This window comes from Pelophylax lessonae (assembly GCF_965119305.1).
Source record: "Pelophylax lessonae genome assembly, chromosome: 3".
NCBI classification, from domain to species: Eukaryota; Metazoa; Chordata; class Amphibia; order Anura; family Ranidae; genus Pelophylax; species Pelophylax lessonae.
Genome location: NC_138770.1, coordinates 561986860 through 562005706, shown reverse-complemented (window position 1 = coordinate 562005706; position 18847 = coordinate 561986860). Strand labels below are relative to the sequence as shown.

The following is an 18847-nucleotide window of genomic DNA, read 5'->3' as shown; positions in this document are numbered from 1 at the left end:
ACATGCAAGGACCATCGCAGCACGTCTCCGATGATGACGAAACGCAGGTGCCAACTGCTGCGGCGTTCAGCATTGTGGAGACCGACAAGGAGGGCAGGGGTGAAGACTGGGTGGAAGATGATGTGGAGAACGATGAGGTCCTCGACCCCACATGGAATGGACGTCATGCAGGTGACCTGAGTAGTTTGGAGGAAGAGGCGGTGGTCGCACACAGCCACCAGCACAGCAGAAGAGGGAGCAGGGTGCAGAAGCGGAGCGGCCGTGCCCTAGACACTACGCCCGCTACTGCCCAACGCAGCAAGGGAACGAGCGCACCAAAGTCAGCTCAAAGGAGTTCTCTAGCGTGGAAGTTCTTTAGAAAATGTGCTGATGACAGGACACGAGTGGTTTGCACCCTGTGCAATCAGAGCTTGAAGCGAGGCATAAACCTTCTCAACCTGAGCACAACCTCCATGATCAGGCATCTAAGTGCAAAGCACGAGCTGCAGTGGAGTACACACCTTCAAAACCAAGAAACGTCTCTGGCTCATCCTGCTTCCTCTTCTGCTGCAGTCTCGGCCGCTCCAGCCACATCTGTAGTGATACCGGCACCTGCCACCCCGCAAACAGACGATCTGTCAGCAACACCACCACCTGGGTGTAACGCTCCTGCGTTTCTTATATGGTGTGGATTTTCAGCTGCAGAAATAGTTCCACGTCAGTAGTCATGTAAGAGATATGCTGAGATACCATTCCCAACCTCAATGACTCATCATGTGTGGAAGGTCTTATTTCAGCCAGTAAATACACACAATTAGCAAGCTGGTTCCTAGAGTGACTTTATGTATGTGGTAACACAATGATGAAGGTTGAGGGATAGGTTGAGTGGAGGTGGTAGGTGATAGACACTTGAAGGTGAGACAGTAGCAGATGGATGCAGGAAGGTTTAGCAATGTTGTATGGTAGCAGAGGACAGAATAGCAGGTGGACATACAAAAGAGATCAACCCAGTGCAGAAAAGTAGCAGTAGTCTCAAGAGCTAGCAATCTAGTTATGCAGATGTAATAAACAGTCTTTACTATGCAGAGCTAGATAGTGTAAGCTTAGTATAAGTTTATAGAGAATTCCCCTGCGGGGTACTTAGCACTATTAGCGATACAGCCGAAGGGTGGTTCAGGAGAGGCGGATGATCCAGTAGCGGGATACAGGGATCAGCGCAGCGAGGTTCCGTCAGCGAGGTAAGCTTGCAAGCATGGAAGCTTCAAGCAAGGATAGCATCCAGGTAAAGGTGTTTGAACGAACACATGTGAGTGAGAACCGGCGCTTTAAATAGCCATCTAGTCCGGCGCTGGGTGATGACAGCTCCAGTCTTAAAGGTGTATGCGCACCTTTCCAAAAGTAAATGGTGGGGCGCATACACTTGTGGAAAGTGTAATTTAGGGTACCAAAGGTACCGGAACATTACACTGGGTCACCAACAACCATCTCCACAATGTCCCGTGGAAGCGTTCAGCTTTCCATCTCCCAAACACTTGAGAGGAAGAGGAAGTACCCCCCTACCCACCCGCGATCCCTGGCCCTGAATGCCAGCATTTCAAAATTATTGGCCTTTGAAATGCTGTCATTCCGTCTGGTGGAGACGCACAGTTTTAAAAACCTTATGTCGGTGGCTGTCCCACAGTACGTCGTGCCCAGCCGCCACTACTTTTCCAGGCAAGCCATCCCTTCCCTGCACAACCAAGTGGGGGAAAAAATCAGGTGTGCACTGCGCAACGCCATCTGTGCCAAGGTCCACCTAACTACCGATACGTGGACCAGTAAGCACGGTCAGGGGCGTTATATCTCTCTAACGGCACACTGGGTAAATGCAGTGGCGGATGGGCCTGAGGCGGAGAGCAATTTGGCGCATGTCCTTCCACCACCGAGGATTGCAGGGCGCTTCAGTTTGCCTCCTGTTCCTAACTCCTCCTACTCCGCTTCCTCATCCTCTACCGCCTCCTCATCCGGACAGCGTAACACCTTCACCACCAACTTCAGCACGGCCAGGGGTAAACGACAGCAGGCAGTTTTACAACTTGCCTGTTTGGGGGACAAACCACACACCGCGCAGGAGTTGTGGAGGAGCATGGAACAGCAGACAAATGAGTGGTTGCTGCCAGCGAGCCTCAAGCCCGGCCTGGTGGTGTGCGATAACGGGCGAAATCTCATAGCAGCTCTGGGCCTAGCCGGTTTGACGCACATCCCTTGCCTGGCGCATGTGCTGAATTTGGTGGTGCAGAGGTTCCTTAAAAACTACCCCGATATGTCAGAGCTGCTGCAGAAAGTGCGGGCCGTTTGTGCGCACTTTCGGCATTCTCAACCTGCTGCTGCTCGCCTGGCAGCGCTGCAGCGTAACTTCGGCCTTCCCGCTCACCGCCTCATATGTGACGTGCCCACAAGATGGAACTCCACCTTGCACATGCTGGAAAGACTGTGCGAGCAGGCCATAGTGGAGTTTCAGCTGCAGCACGCACGCGTGAGTCGCTCTGCGGAACAGCACCACTTCACCACCAATAACTGGGCCTCCATGCGAGACCTGTGTGCCTTGTTGCGCTGTTTTGAGTACTCCACCAACATGGCCAGTGGCAATGACGCCGTTCTCAGCTTAACTATTCCACTTCTATGCCTCCTTGAAAAAACAATTCGGGCGATGATGGAAGAGGATGTGGCACAGGATGAGGAGGAGGAGGATGAAGAGGTAACATTTCCAAGGCTTTCAGGGCAGTCATTCGCAAGGGGCTCCGAGGGTGGGTTCCTGCACACACAAACGCCAGGGACACAATTGTCCAGCAGGGGCACAGTTCTGGAGGATGAGGAGGATGAGGAGGAGGAGGAGCTGGAGGAGGAGATGGAACCATGTTCACAGCAGGGTGGCACCCAGGCCAGCTCATGGCCATCACTGGTGCGTGGCTGGGGGGATACAGAGGACACGGACGATACACCTCCCACAGAGGACAGCCTTTCGTTGCCTCTGGGCAGCCTGGCACACATGAGCGATTACATGCTGCAGTGTCTCCACAACGACCACCGAGTTGCCCACATTCTAACTTGTGCTGATTACTGGGTGGCCACGCTGCTGGATCCCCGTTACAAGGACAACGTACCGTCCTTAATTCACTCACTGGAGCGCGATCGCAAGATGCGCGAGTACAAGCGCACGCTGGTAGACGCCATGCTGCTGGCATTCCCATCTGACAGCGGGGCCGCAGTGGAAGCACAAGGCAGAGGAGGAGGAGGAGGAGGTCGCCAACGCAACCAGGGCACCGCCAGCACCTCAGAAGGCAGGGTTAGCATGGCCGAAATGTGGAAAAGCTTTGTCAGCACGCCACAACAAACAGCAGCACCAGCAGCTCAGATGGAACGTCTTAGCAGGAGGCAGCATTTTACCAACATGGTGGAGCAGTATGTGTGCACACGCCTACATGTAGTGAATGACGGGTCTGCCCCCTTCAACTTCTGGGTCTCCAAATTGGGCACATGGCCTGAGCTTGCCCTTTACGCCTTGGAGGTGCTGGCGTGCCCTGCAGCCAGTGTATTATCTGAACGGGTATTTAGCACGGCTGGGGGCGTTATAACAGACAAGCGCAGCCGCCTGTCCAGAGACAATGTGGACAAGCTCACATTCATTAAAATGAACCAGGCATGGATCCCACGGGACTTTTCCGTACCTTATGCAGAATAGCAATGGATACCGACCTTACCCACCCATTGTTCCATTTTTGCTCTTTCTCACTCTTTTGGGGTGTACCCTCATTTAAAATTTGTGAAAAGAAGCAGTGTTGGCTACCTCGTCCTCCTCCTCAGGGCCAGATTAACGTAGGGGCTATTGGAGCTGCAGCTCCAGGCCCCTACCTTTTATATAGGCCCCGGGTTGGCCATATTCACTGTTACCGCTCTTCTGTCACTTGTAAACACAGAAGTCTGGCTTCTATGCTCGCTTCCCCAGGCAGCACCCTCAGAACCTCCCCACACAGCGCGAAGGCCGGACAAGGAGGGACAGTTGCCGATGCATGGATGTGTTTATGGGCTTCAGAGACAGCATCCCATGTTGAATTAGGCATGCATGGCTGCACCCTTCCTCCTCTGGGTGCATGCCAAGGCACGGCCCTTAAGGCCCTTCAAAATCCTCAGCACCAAGCCCATGATGCTCTTAATCCGGCCCTGGTCCTCCTCCACCGCCGCTTCCACCTACACCGCCCATAGGTGTGCGCAGCCTATTGCATTAAGGTGTGCACCCCAAAGTTGAAATACACATGCATGTGTTTGCCTACAGGTACATGGCCCCGATACATTACTCTCCCTGCTGGCAAAGAGAAATAGAGCAGAGCAGGTCCGAGGGAGATCTTTCCCATCTCCTCACTGGCAATGCTATGTGCCCTAGGTGATTAGGGTGTGCCCAGGCACACCCGGCACACCCTGTGCGCACGCCTATGTCACCGCCACATCCACCACCACCTCAACCTCCCTCCTACTCCATATGGGCCTCGTCCTTGAGAGATGAAGAAGAACATTGTTTTATTTTTCTGTTTTTTTTTGTTGTTTTAAGTTATTTCCCTATCCACATTTGTTTGCAGAGCACTTGCCATGCTCTTAATTACGTTTTGCTGCCATTTGCAGCACTCTAGCCCTTTCCTTTGGTGTTTTAGAGCCATTTTAGTGCCTTAAAGTTCGGGTCCCCATTGACTTTAATGGGGTTCGGTGTCCGGGAAAAGTTCGGTAAAAGTCCGGGACACGGACCCGGACTTTTTTTTAAAGTTCAGCCGAACCCGTCGAACACGGACATCTAGGTGTCCGCTCAACCCTACTCATGAACCATAGCGCACCAGGCTTTTTTGTCCTCCACTGCCTCCCAGAGCTTGATTAACTTCATGTTCATTGTTTTGATGATGCTATTTATGCACCTTGTTTTCTGTCGGCTTCTTCTCCTTTTTCCTTCTATGTTTCCCAGCATCAGGGTCTTTTCCAATGAGTCCTCTCTTCACATTAGGTGGCCAAAGTATTTTAGTTTCAGCTTCAGGATCTGTCCTTCCAGTGAATATTCGGGGTTGATTTCCTTCAGGATTGACTGGTTTGATCTTCTTGTCATCCAAGTGACTTTCAAGAGTCTTCTCCAACACCATAGTTTAAAAGCATCAATTCTTCAGCATTCAGCCTTCCTTATGGTCCAACTTTCACAGCCATAGGTTGCTACTGGAAATACCATAGCTTTGACTATACAGCACTTTTTTATAGTGTTGTCTAGGTTTGCCATTGCTTTCCTCCCAAGAAGCAAGCGTCTCTAAATTTCATGGCTACGGTCACTGCCGTGATCTTGGAGCCTAGGAAGATAAAATCTGTCACTGTTTGCATTTCTTCTCCTATTTTCCAAGGAGTGATGGGACCGATTGCCATGACCTTAGTTTTCTTAACGTTTAATTTCAGGCCAGCTATTGTGCTCTCCTTTTTTCACCTTCATTAAAGCGGTTGTAAACCCTATGAAAAAAAAAAATAAAAAAAAAAAAACCTGCAAGACAAAGGCATAATGAGCTAGTATGCATTGCATACTAGCCCATTATGTTTAACTTACCTTAAAACGAAGCCCCGACACGGACCCCCGGACATCGATGCGGGCGCTGCCATGATCCCTCGTCGTCTCTTCCGGGTTCGGCGGCTCCGGCGCGCTGATTGGCCGGAAGAGACGGCTCCAGCGCGCTGATTGGCCGGAGCCGCGATGACGTCACTCCCGCGCATGCGCGCGGGAGTGATTTTTCCGGCAAGCTCCCGGCAAGTTAATTGAAGGTCCCCCCGGACCTTCAGAGCGCATGCGCCGCTCGCGCGAGCGGCTGCATGCACTGTAAATATCTCCTAAACCGTGCCGGTTTAGGAGATATTATTTGTACCTACAGGTAAGCCTTATTATAGGCTTACCTGTAGGTAAAATTGTCAAAAAGCGGGATACAACCGCTTTAAGCCACTCTTTAATAGTTCTTCTTCACTTTCTGCCTTTGGTGTGATATCTTCTGCATATCTCAGGTTGTTGATATTTCTCGCTGCAATCTTTATTCCAGCTTGTGATTCGACAATCCTGGCATTTTGTATGATGTACTCTGCATATAGGTTAAATAAGTGGGATGACAATATACATCCTTGCCGCATTTCTTTTTCAGTTTTGAACCAGTCAGTTGTACCATGTCCTGTTCTAAGTGTTGCTTCTTGACTTGCATACAGGTTTTTCAGAAGACACGTGAGGTGGTCTGGTATTCCAATTTCTTTTAGTATTTGCCACATCTTGCTGTGTTCCACACAATCATAGGCTTTACTGTAGTCAATAAAGCAGAAGTAGACATTCTTCTGGAACTCCCTTGCTTTCTCCATGATCCAGGCAATACTGGCAATTTGATCTCTAGTTCCTAAAACTGCCTCCCCGAAATCCAGCTTGTACTTGTGGTAGCTCTCGGTTCACATGCTGCTAAAGCCTAGCTTGTAGAATTTTCAGCATAACCTTGCTATCATGTGAGATGAGTGCAATTGACTTGCATATACCCAGCTGGTCAATTCTCTTACTATTCTGGGAACAGAGTGTACTCTCCTCCAAAGATTAGACTTGTCCTGTCACACCCCTGCTGCACAGGCATTTACTGGAAATCTCAGTGTGCTGCTGCTTCTCCTCCCCCCAGCTCTTATGCAGGTGAGAACAGAGGGAATGTGATGACTTCTAAAAAAAGGAAAAAAGTATTTATGTTTTTTATGTCTATACAAAAATGTTTTGCCTTTCAGTTCTATTTTAATGTAAATGGGTTGTTTTACAAGGTGATTGTTTACAACTTTCACTTTAGGCAGGGAGTATTCCACTTGTGGTTAACTATTGGGCCAACGTCAGGTTCAATACCGTAGGAGTTTAATAGCCCATCCAGCTGTCTACGGACACATTGAGTGCTCCAGCGGCTTTGAACTTGCTTGGTGACCTGATATAGGCAAATTCACCCATTGTGGTTAGTTGGTACTTACCTATCTCCCTTCCAGGTCCCCTGTAGCATTCGGAGCGTCTGTAGTCCTCAAGCAGATGGGACCCCTAGTTTGTTTGGGGGGGTTTTAGTGGGGGGTGGTGGAGGGTCTGGTGTTGGGTTGGGGGGAGAGTGGATTAGGGGGTTGGTCCTTTCCTGGGTGGGGGGGGGGTCAGTGCATGTAGGGGGGAGGGGCTGGGTTGGTTTCGGGATTGGGTTTTCGGGTTGCAATCCCCTTTATACATTTTTGTATGATTACAATTTTTGCAACAAAATATTCTTTGCGGTAGCTTCAAGTTGGTGTCAGATCCCTATTTTCTTGTTCTGTTTTGGTAGATTTAGTCTTAGGGAACCCCCCCCCCCCCTTTATTTGGGTAAGGCACCACATTACCAGGAGGTGAATCCTAGGACCATATTCTCTTTTTTGGTTCAAGAGAAGCACTCTACCTGACTCTCTTTAATTCCAGCAGGAAGCAGGAAGGTGCCTGATAAAAAAGTGATGCTTACTATATGTAGCAAATGCTACAGTGCATTGCAGCAAACACCTCGGCTGCATTTTTTAGTAATTGAAATAGTATTTAAAGTATATTGAGGCTGGGTTCACGCTATTGTGAATTGGTTGCGGGTTTCCCTGCATCCAATTTGCATGTCAGGAGATTGTGACCAGGTCTCCATGGAGCCAGTTCACATATCTCTGGAGCAGCTCCGATGCAAATTGCACAGGAGTCCTGTGCATCTTCTGGTCCGTTTCAGGTCTGAATTCAGCCAATAATTTGGACTGAAATCAGACCTGAAACAATGAACAGGGATGCACCAGACCCCTGCTGTGAGCCGCTCCATGCAGCAGTTTGATCCCAGCCCTAAACCTGTAATTCTATTTAAATTGAAAGGAAATGATGGAGCGGATATGTGTTAAATGAATAGAAACAAAAGCAATGACAGATGAGATTACAAAGGGATACTTTGCACATCTACTGATGATTAAATATTTGCCATAACTTATGCATACATTGTATGAAGAGAATATGTGGCTAATGTTTTCTATCAACATCAATATATGTATTAACTAATTAAAAATCTTTAACTGGCCTAACTATGGCAAACCAACACTTGAAGTGTCAGAAGAGCCTTAAAATATTGCAAAGAACATACAATCAATGCTACTGACATACATCCCTGGAATGTGTGTGCTACTTTAGAACAAAGACGGTTTATCTAAGAAAATAAAGGCACCATAATGCCTATAATTAATTATTATATGGCAAATATAGTGTTTGTTTTTGCCTTGTACAAAGCTTCATCTGAATACTATGCAGGAGTCCTACTCCTCTATCTGAATACTATGCTTTTGGTAACCCCCCCCCCACATAAATAAAACTATTATATATTCATACATATACACACTATAAATTCACAATGCACTACAAAAACATGTAAATACCATTTTTCTAATGACTTATTCAAATAAAGACATTTTCTGCATTATCAAATCTGCTATTACTGCTAGTTTGCCTCCCTAAGAGCCCTTTCACACTGAGGCGCTTTTTAAGAGCTTTGGCGCTAAAAAAAGCACCTGAAAAGCTCACAAAAACCTATTCCTATTGATATCAATAAATGCTTGCACACTAGGGCGGTGTGCTGGCGGGGCAGTGAAAAAAAGCCTGAAAGCAGCATCTTCGGAGCATGTTTGGAGAGCTAAAATAAACCAAAAACGTCCCTCGCCATTGAAATTAATGGAAAGCACCTCAAAAGCGCCTGAAAAGCACTGCAAAAGCGCCAAAAAATGGTTCTTGAAGCAGTTTTTGAGTCACATGTCTATAAAAAAAGTGCTAATGCCTGAAAAGCGCTTGAAAATCAGCCCGCAAAAGCACTCCGAGTTTTATGGGAAGTTTTCAAGCGCCTCAGTGTGAAAGGGCTCCAAAAGTATACTTCCAGTTTTGGGGTAAACACTTATTTTATATTTGTTATATGTTCCTATTTACATAGCATAACTTTAAATAATAAAACATGCCACTATTTAAATGATCTTTTCTAAAAACTCCAGGACCGAAAAAAATTCAACTTAGCTTCTATTTTTATTTGTCATTTTAAGAAAGGGGCTGGGGAGGTAATGTTTACCATAATTAACCTCCACTGTACTGTGCTGGCAGATTCTATTATCAGTTGTAAACTAGATTTGAATACAATACTAACAAAAGGGTTAAAGATCTAGAAACTGAACTTTTACATTGTATGTTAATCAGGGTAAAACTCAGTGTGTCCCCAGGTTTTGTGGGGGTACGTTCACTGTAAAAACAGTATATGAGAGTTGCTTTTAAGTCTTACCAGAGGCAAGTCCAAACTAACACCCAAAAGGTAAGAAATAATCCTCTGTTAATAGGAAAACATACTGTAACACATAGCAGGATTTTTTCAAACTTGACTGAAAAGGAGAAGAGCTATCTAAACTTTTTCTGGAGAAACTCCAGAAAAAAACCTTGCATGGCAATACCAAAATGGCTTTTTTCAACATTTACAGTGCTGCCTAAAGCAAGATTTTCTTTTTCTACCCAATATGAAATCACCCTATAAACAAATCACCTGTAAAAAATTGGTGTGCAAAAAGTCTGCTCAGGTCTGTCCCAAGACCCAGTTATTTCCCTGTCGGCCATTACTATTTTGCCTCACACACAGGACAAATAAAGTGAAGCTAGGCATTCAATTCCAGCTTCAACATGGGGGTCCTTCTTAACTTTAAATCTGTAAGATGGTGTGTAGTAGCACTATTGGGTAACCGGAGATGGAATAATTGAAATGTTATTTTTTTTAACTGAAGACTGGAATGTAGCAAAGGGTTGCTGAGTGTCCTGAGCTTACTGTCTACATGTACTTAAAAGCTGTCTGTTAACAGAGGGCTCTCAGTTGCACAGTGTGATCAACATGTGAATCCCAACTTTTGATCATACTTTTTCTGTCGAACCAGCTGCCATACACATGGGCCAAATGTTTTTAATCAACTGGCTGATGTTGCCCGCCATTTGGCCCATGTGTACTTGGCTTGATGGTGTGATGGGCAGTGGCTCACTAGAGAAGGACATTACAGCAAATTGGGGGTGATAGGTAATCCAGTGATCCAGTAACTTATGCCACCTTAGGCCCCTTTCACACGTGCACCTCTGCTAAGGGAAATCCACTTGCTCTGCGGGGATTTCTTGGCTAATCCCCACTGAGCAGGTGGGTGATAGGTCCTGTCTGCTCCGCTATCCAGAGTGAACAAGGACACAGTCCCGCTCTCCTCTATGGGGCAGTCGGATGGAAATGGACTGCCTATCCATTTCAATCCGATGCCATCTGATTTGATCCCTCGGATGGATGGAAAGTAGGACCACCATCCATCTGTTTTTGGTCAACAGGATCGGATGGCGGTGGTTGTGAGCGGACATCCGCCACTTCATAGAGGAGACTGGAGGGTCCGATCAGGTCTGCCTGAAAAACAAGTGGACCTGATCAGACAGCCCGTGTGAAAGGGGCCTTCAGCTGCGTGGCATGAGAGGGAGAGAAAAAAAAAAAATAAAAGATGTATTTTAATGAAAAATAAATAAATAAATAAACAGTTTCCATACTTGTGGGGTTGTAAATGGAACTGAGGCTGTTCCGACCAGCTACCCCACACTCCCTGTCCACTCACCAGTAAGGACAGGGAGCCAGATCAAGCCCTCAACATCTTCAACCTCTTCTACGAACAGTGAGAACGGCATGGGAAACCCTCAGCGCTGCCAGTGATGGCATGTTGCAGTCCTGGCCACCACAAGAGGGCGTCAATTCCCCAATGTAAGCGTCTCCCTACAGCAGGTCGCAAAGCCGCGGCCTGAATTACGGGATCGGCTCGGCATCTTAGTCCGCGCACCCGCGGTCGGGGGCCGCATGGCGACTCCTGCTGCAGTGTAGCCCAGGCCAATGCGACCTGGCGCCTGGGGTTTGTCGAGCCTTGTTCTACACTATATTACCCAAAAGTATAGGGACACCTACCTTTACGAGCACATGAACTTTAATGGCATCCCAGTCTTAATCTGTAGGGTTAAATATTGAGTTGGCCTACCCTTTGCAGCTATAAAAGCTTTAACTCATCTGGGAAGGCTGTCCACATGGTTTAGGAGTGTGTCTATAGGAATGTTTGACCATTCTTCCAGAAGCACAATTGTGAGGTCAGGCACTGATGCTGGAAGAGTTGATGATGTTGTGCACTGGTGCGCAGTCATGATGGAACATGGAATGGAATGGTTCCCACAAAGTTGGGAGCAGGAAAATGTTCAAAATGTCTTGGTATGCTGATGCCTTCAGAGTTCCCCTCACTGGAACTAAAGGGCCAAGCCCAACCACTGAAAAACAACCCCACACTATACTCCCTCTTCCACCAAATGATTTGGACCAGTGCACAAAGCAATGTTAATAAAGACATGGATGAGCCAGTTTGGGGTGAAGAAAATTGACTGGCCTGCACAGAGTCCTGACCTCAACATGATAGAACACCTTTGGGATGAATTAGAGCGGAGACTGCCAGCCAGGCCTTCTCGTCCACATCAGTGCCTGGCCTAACAAATGAGCTTCTGGAAAAATGGTCAAACATTCCCATAGACACAAAGCCTTCCCAGAAGAGTTGAAGCTATTATAGCTGCAAACGGTGGGCCAACTCATTATTGAACCCTACAGACTAAGACTGGGATGCCATTAAAGTACATGTGCACGTAAAGGCAGGTGTCCCAATACTTTTGGTAATATAGTGTATCACTGGCCACATCTGAGTTGGGGGGGGGGGGTGCAGGGAGTATTTAGAGCACCTGACTGTCAGAGTAGCTCCAGCTCTAGCTAAGGCTTTAAAGGCATGTGAGTCTTTAGCTCTCTCTCTCTTCAACCAGCTTCCACCCCCCCCCCCCCCCACAGCACAGGGGTCCCCTCCAGGTGACTGGACCTTGAACTCTGCTCCTCAGGCTCCAGAATATGTATGGCCTGTCTCCCTGCCTACTGAGCCTTACCTCCCCAGGGATTGGAGAGGACTCCACAAATATATTAGTCTTTGTTCCTCCACCCTAAGTTCTAGAACCATCCAGCAGTTCCAGAAGCCAGGGGGAGGTAACAGAGACCAGTCCTTGGGGCTCTGCCAGCTAATACTAAACAGATAAACCCCAATTCCTCTGCCTACAGAGAAGTCCAACTACATTACTACTACTCTGTACTCTACACAGTTTAAGTTCTCAATGCTCACCCACCCATCCACCACAAATGAATTATCTAAGACCAGAGCAGAGGAGCATCCCCCGTGTTCACATATGCAATAATATGTATGGTCATTCCGTAACTATCTACTTGCTTTGGTAGGTGAAAAATAATGGTTAAGAGAATGAAGAAAAAATGAAAATGGTAAAGGTCTTGCATTTGATCGATAATGTTCAATAAAAAGAGGTTTATCTGCAGTATTTGAAGAATAAGAAATGTTTGTTTGTGTTGAGTCCTCAGAGATGTGGCTAGCCATTGTTAAACAATGCCTTATCTTTATTTTAAATGTTACACAAATACACAGTAAAGTATACAGTACTTTAACTACAGGTTACAGCTTTAAGGGATTTAGTCTATTGTCAAGAATACAGAACAAAAACACAAACCTACAAAAATAAACTGTAAAATACAACTGATGAATTTTCAACACAAAAATTTGCAAAAAAGAGTAAAACATTTGCAAGTAATAATGTGAGTAATAATTGTGTATAATTCAGCACAAGATGAGTGCCCCCCCCCCCCCCCTGTTTACCTGCTACGATTAGGGAATTTGGCTACGTATAACAACATTTGCAAAGATTTTCCATCCAGATAAAAAAATTCACGTATATTTGCAAATAGTGAATGCCCTGGAGAATACTGTTCATTAGCCATACAGTGTGTCCAAGATTAATAACGATTCTGCAGTTAAGTGCTGATCACTACTGATTTAGAAGTGTGACTTAGGCACTGCACCCAACTACAGGACAGCTTTCACTGATCATTGGAAGTATTTATTACTGTACACAGAGACTATGCTTAAACAAAAAATTAACTGTGGAGCATAAGAAATGGGAGTGTTATTATACGTGCATTGTAACCAACCTATAACCAAATCAAGGATAGAGGTGGACATACCTCTTTTGCAGCTGCACATGGGCCCTTCAATCTTGGAGTTCCTTGAATATAGGTTCTAACATACTTTTATTTCAATATAAAGACTAAAGCGTAGTCTCTGACTGGGTGACAGCGCTTAAAATACAAGCCCAGAACCTGGTCCTGCTTTATTGAGGCCACCTAAAGGAAGCCAATTCCATCAGCTTGAACCACTGAGACAGAAGTAAGCGCTTACATGACTTGCAGCTTACTGTACTCAAAACATGGTGCCATTATATTGGTATCAAGGAAAGTATGTCAATTGATATACATTGAGGACAAAAAAAAAAAAAAATAATATAATGTTACACTGATAATTTCTGTGTAATGCGTAGATACTGAACTTTGGAATGTGTAATAAGATATTTTAATCACATAAAAATCATGCAGTTTAATATTTCTGAGCATTATATAAAGACCTACTGTGCAACATTGTCTAATTTTACAAAGTAATGTAACCTCGGTAGAGTGTACATCCCAGTGTCTTTTTCAGGCAGATTTATAATTTGAACTCATTATTTAGTACTTGCATATTCCATAGTGCTATACAGAGAACACTAATCCATTTACATCAGTCTTTGCTCCACAGGAGCTTACACTGTAACATCCCCGCTCCTATATATACAAAGTTCTAATTTGATTCTATGACTCCTTTATTATGATACTAACATTTGCCGTGTTTCCCCGAAAATAAGACCTACCCTGAAAGTAAGACCTACTGTTATTTTTGGGGAGAGCTGCAATATAAGTCCTACACCGAAAATAAGCCCTAGTTTAGAGTCTGTAAAATCGAAGCATCCACTTTATTACTGTTTTATATAATGTCCAGGGTGTTTCTGTAATTGAATATTGTGAAATACCTTCAGTACAGCGCCGCTCCGCGCTCAGCTGATCTCCCACTCTGCTCTCCTTCTCTTCTTATAGCTGTCAGCAGGGGATCTCAGCCACTCCCCTCTGCAGTGTTAAGAGCGGGTCACGGAAGCGCCAAGTATTAGATTATAATCGTGTGAAATACCTCGTTACAGCGCTATGACCCTCTAGCTGTCAGCAGGGGAGAAGATAAGGAAGAGCAGAGCGGGAGATCAGCTGAGCTCCAAGCGGCGCTGTCCTGAAGGTATTTTACACTATTATATTATACTACACTATTATATTATAATACGTGGCGCTTCCGTGACCCCCAGCTGTCAGCGGGGGAGAAGAGAAGGACAGCAGCGGGGGGGATCAGCTGAGCGGCACTGTACCAAAGGCATTTCACACTTTTATATTACAGAAACACACTGGACATTATATAAAAAAGTAATAGAGTGGATGCTAGGATTTTACAACCACTTTTACTAGGTACAGGCAGGGAGGGAGAAGACTGCACATTACAGATAAGACCTGCCCCGAAAATAAGCCCTACTGTGTGTTTTGGTGTCAAAATGTATATAAGACCCGGGCTTATTTTCAGGGAAACACGGTATTTACACATAAAGTTAAGCCTTCTTTTTTTTTTTTAATTTTACGCATGCATGGTTTGTGTTTTTGCTACAACAAAACCATACAAACCAGAAAAAAAATTCAAAACAAATTAATACACAAAATAATTTTTGTAGGAACAGTTTAACAAAATTTAAAGAAAAGTCAGTAAAGTCGGCAAAAATTTGCTAAGAGGAGCTGGGATTGGAAGGTGATAACTAGAGCTAGGTAAAAAGAATAACAAGTTTAATAAGAAAGCCATTAAGGGCTCATGAACACCAGCAGTTTGGCATTTCTGGAAGGTACAGGTTGAATGTACATCAATGCCAGGCTTAAGTATGCAGCAGCTGTACACAGCTGGAAACTGTTCCAAGCAGTACTTGTTTTTAGGATTCTATGTGTTTAGGGACATATGCCCCAAATGCTGAATTTTAGGAACGGACAGAGATAAAACCATAACTGGTGTTCCCACTCTTTACAATATTTATCTAAAACTAAAGTTTGTCTTCAGATATAGTACAAAGGACATAATTATAAAGCAGTGAATGTGACTTTCGTGAAACATTCACTAGTGGTGAACCAATTACTGTCATTTAAATCATATGCACCTGAATGTTTCACCTGCAATGAATGTTTGGTGATTACTTTATAAATATGCCCCTAAGCATACAAGCAATAGAACCATACAGTCTGCACTTTTAAAAGCAAATCAGCAATGGCAGGTCCCACAGTTCTATCCTCCCCAGTTCCCTTTAACTACAACACTCGCTTAAAAATTCAGTTGCCCTAAAAGGATGAGAATCGTAAGGAAGCAGGTGATTGCGCAAGCCAGAGTAGCTTCAAGGGCAATTTAAGTAAACAATGAATCCTAAATGACTCACATTTACTATTTGTCCCTTTATTAGTGTAAATGACTCCCAGCCAAAAAAGACATTATAAAAATGATTTTAAATACTTTGGAAATTATTTTTAAATTACGTATCTTTTCCTCCGCACAGCTTTTTAGAGTTCATAATGATACATATTTTTTCATATAATTGCAAAGCGCACTTGTTAATTAAATTATTCTTTAATTAGTTAGCTAATGATTTTAGCCATACATTGCTTTCAGAACTTTCAATTCTTGTTTTATAGTAATTATATATAATTAAACTACATCTGGGCTTTTTTTTCTTCTGGTACATATGCTGATTATTATTCCCCCCCTCCTTAAAAAAAAAAAAAAAAAAAATCAACATGCTTTCAATGAAGTAAGAAAACAAGACATGGCAAATACAACATTTTGCAGTGGTTAATTAGACACTAATTATATGCTGAGGAAGAGAGGATGAATGGTATTCATCGGAAATGCAGAGTTTTGCAAACAAAAATGAGATACTGGAGTGTTTTTCTTACCATCTTGCTTGACTACACTGTCTTTCAACCAATTTATTGCCTTAAAACAGTCCTCCTCGTCTTGCAGAGTAAAAAGGTTTGATGGAATTTTGCCTGTGTACCTTTGTTTGGAGCAATCAGGCACTTTGTGGTTTGTCAAAAGCGTGTTTATATCTGTTCCACTGGGACAAGGTATCTAGGAAAGAGGATAGTACAAATTCTAAGCTATAATACATTTTTTCCCCAATAAAATTGCTATACAGTAAAAAGAGCTTGACTTGAGTAGAAAGGTCCCCAGTTGCCAACCTGCCAGTATGTACAGTGTATGTTGGAAAAAAAATATGTTCACAGTATCAATAAGACAGCCCCATAAGGATCAAATGCTCACTTAGTCTAAGGGGAATTTAATACTGGGAATTACTTACCTTTTTCCTTGATCCTTTTAGCTTCCTCCACATTGGTTCCAGTATTGAAAACTGATCCAACAAAACCACTATGCATCTCGAGTCATGTGGCCACCTCTTTACTGACATCATCATGTACATTGCAGGACTAGGAGTTATCACTGTTTCTGCATTGTACCTGATGATGTTAAAGGCCCTTCCATATTCTGGGACTAAAGCGAAGAAGAGCACCGTCTGCCTAAGTAGCAGATCGATCAAGGAATAAGATAAGTATTCCTCCCCATTACATCCTTCTTCATGAAATGGGATTTAGATCCTTAATATATAAGGGCATGTTGGAGAGAACTACATGTACTTTTTTGTAAGCTAACTGGAGTTTGGCTTTTAGAAAAATGTACAAAAATGAAGGGTTATGTGGTACAGTCACCAGCAGCTTTCAGTGTGAGATAAAGCAGTTAAGATGGCAGCAATTAATAGACCTTAATTATCACTTAGTTCAAATTTTCTGTGTTTCTGTGCTGACTTTATGTTTGCTTTTTCAAAGATTCATCTATTTCTAAATCCTTTCAAATTACCAATTGTAACAGTTGTGAATATTTTTAACTGATTCATGACAAATATTCCCATACATGTGTAATAATATCTCTCACCCACAAGTGGTTTAGTGAGCTTTTGATGTTGTTTATTTAAAGATGGCTGCCGCATATCCAATTGACCATGTGGTTGTGGGGGGAAGTGCAACCATGTGTTGATGACCTCACTCACAAATTGACCTGTGAGTGGTCAAGTGGAATGATTACATCCTGTGGGTGGCCTCTGGTATACAGGACTAAGAGTCCATAGCGTGAGGAATAGTCTGTTTTTTGGAGCTGTGGAAAGACCAAGCATGCAGCCAGGATTTCTTATTGTCCTGTTCCTCCAGCTATTCAGTGTAAGCTGTTGACATTCAACTACCAGTATTATTTGATATTTTGGGATATTGAGAATATGAGTGTCCACATAGGCTTTCTTCACATAACATTTATGCTTTTCTGAATTACGTTACAGCTTTTACTTAGATCATTCCATGACAGCAAGTACAATATGCCAATTATAAGAAACAACTGTGTTCCAAGTGTTATTTCAAACTACTGTAACTACAATTTTAATCAGCTATGATATATATGGAATACATACAACTTCCTATTTGAGGACACCAGTCCCCACTAAAAGTGTATAGGTGAGTGTATAAGTAGTGAAATACCTACTTAAACCTGTCAGCCAGTTTACATTTTTAAAAGACTTACCAAAGAGAAGGAACCAAAAATAAAAAGTGCCTGCTGTTACTATAGTAAGCCTGTTCACCTTTCTCTATCCAAGGAAAGCATCTCAGTGGCAAAAAAGGGTGCTCTAAATAAATAGGGGGCTGGTTGGTGGACAGGGTCAGTTGAGCCCTTGAAAACAAAGTGAAATCATGACCATAGAGGCAAAAAAAGAAGTAGATCTTGTGGCTGGCAAAAGGAAAGCTGTTATGTGGTACTTTCATTTATCTGTGGGTAAAAATGGAAGTATAAAATATAAACAGTGACAGATTTTATCTTCCTAGGCTCTAAGATCACAGCATTGGTGACTGTAGCCATTAAATTAAGAGACGCTTACTTTTTGGAAAAAAGCAATGGCAAACCTAGAAAACATTATAAAAAGCAGAGACATCACACAACCAACAAAGTGCCGTATAGTCAAAGCTACGGTTTTCCCAGTAGTAACCTATGGCTGTGAAAGTTGGACCATAAGGAAGGCTGAACGCCGAAGGATTGATGCTTTTAAACTATGGTGTTGGAGAAGACTCCTGAAAGTCCCTTGGACGTCAAGAAGTTCAAACGCATTAATCCTGAAGGAAATCAACCCTAAATATTCACTGGAAGGACAGGTAGTGAATCTGAAACTTGAATACTTTGGCCAACTAATGCAAAGAAAGGACTCGATGGAAAAGACCCTGATGCTGGGAAACATGAAAGGAAAAAGAAGAAGAGGATGACAGAAAACAAGATGGATAGATAGCATCTTCGAAACAATGAACATAAAGTTAAACAAGCTCAGGGAGGCAGTGGAGGACAGAAAAGCCTGGTGCGCTATGGTTCATGAGGTCACGAAGAGAACTAAATGACTGAACAACAACAATAAAATGGAAGAGGTTTGATTTAGGTAAAATTCTGTATAATATAGTTTATTTATGTACTGCAGTTTTTAGTGAAAGCCCTGAAAAATCAGAGCTTGCCATTGCCAAGCCATGCCTTTTATTACAGACAAACATGAATTACATAGGTACACATTTAATTTGAAGTTCAACCTTTGTATCTTCAGTTTGTTTATAATTAAGCTTGTGTTTTGTTGAGAAAAAAATCAATTCCGTTCAAGTGAACTACATACATTGCAAGTTTTTTTACTTCAGATTCCTATCTG

The 18847-nt window shown here is 43.8% G+C and overlaps 1 protein-coding gene across 1 annotated transcript in view; it reads right to left on the bottom strand.

The window, feature by feature from the left end:
- CFAP61 (cilia and flagella associated protein 61) overlaps window positions 1-18847 on the bottom strand; it is a 612448-nt gene that overhangs the window by 226063 nt on the left and 367538 nt on the right. Inside the window, 1 exon segment of the mRNA XM_082249457.1 lies at window positions 16023-16197. Coding sequence (XP_082105583.1) covers window positions 16023-16197 — 175 coding nt within the window.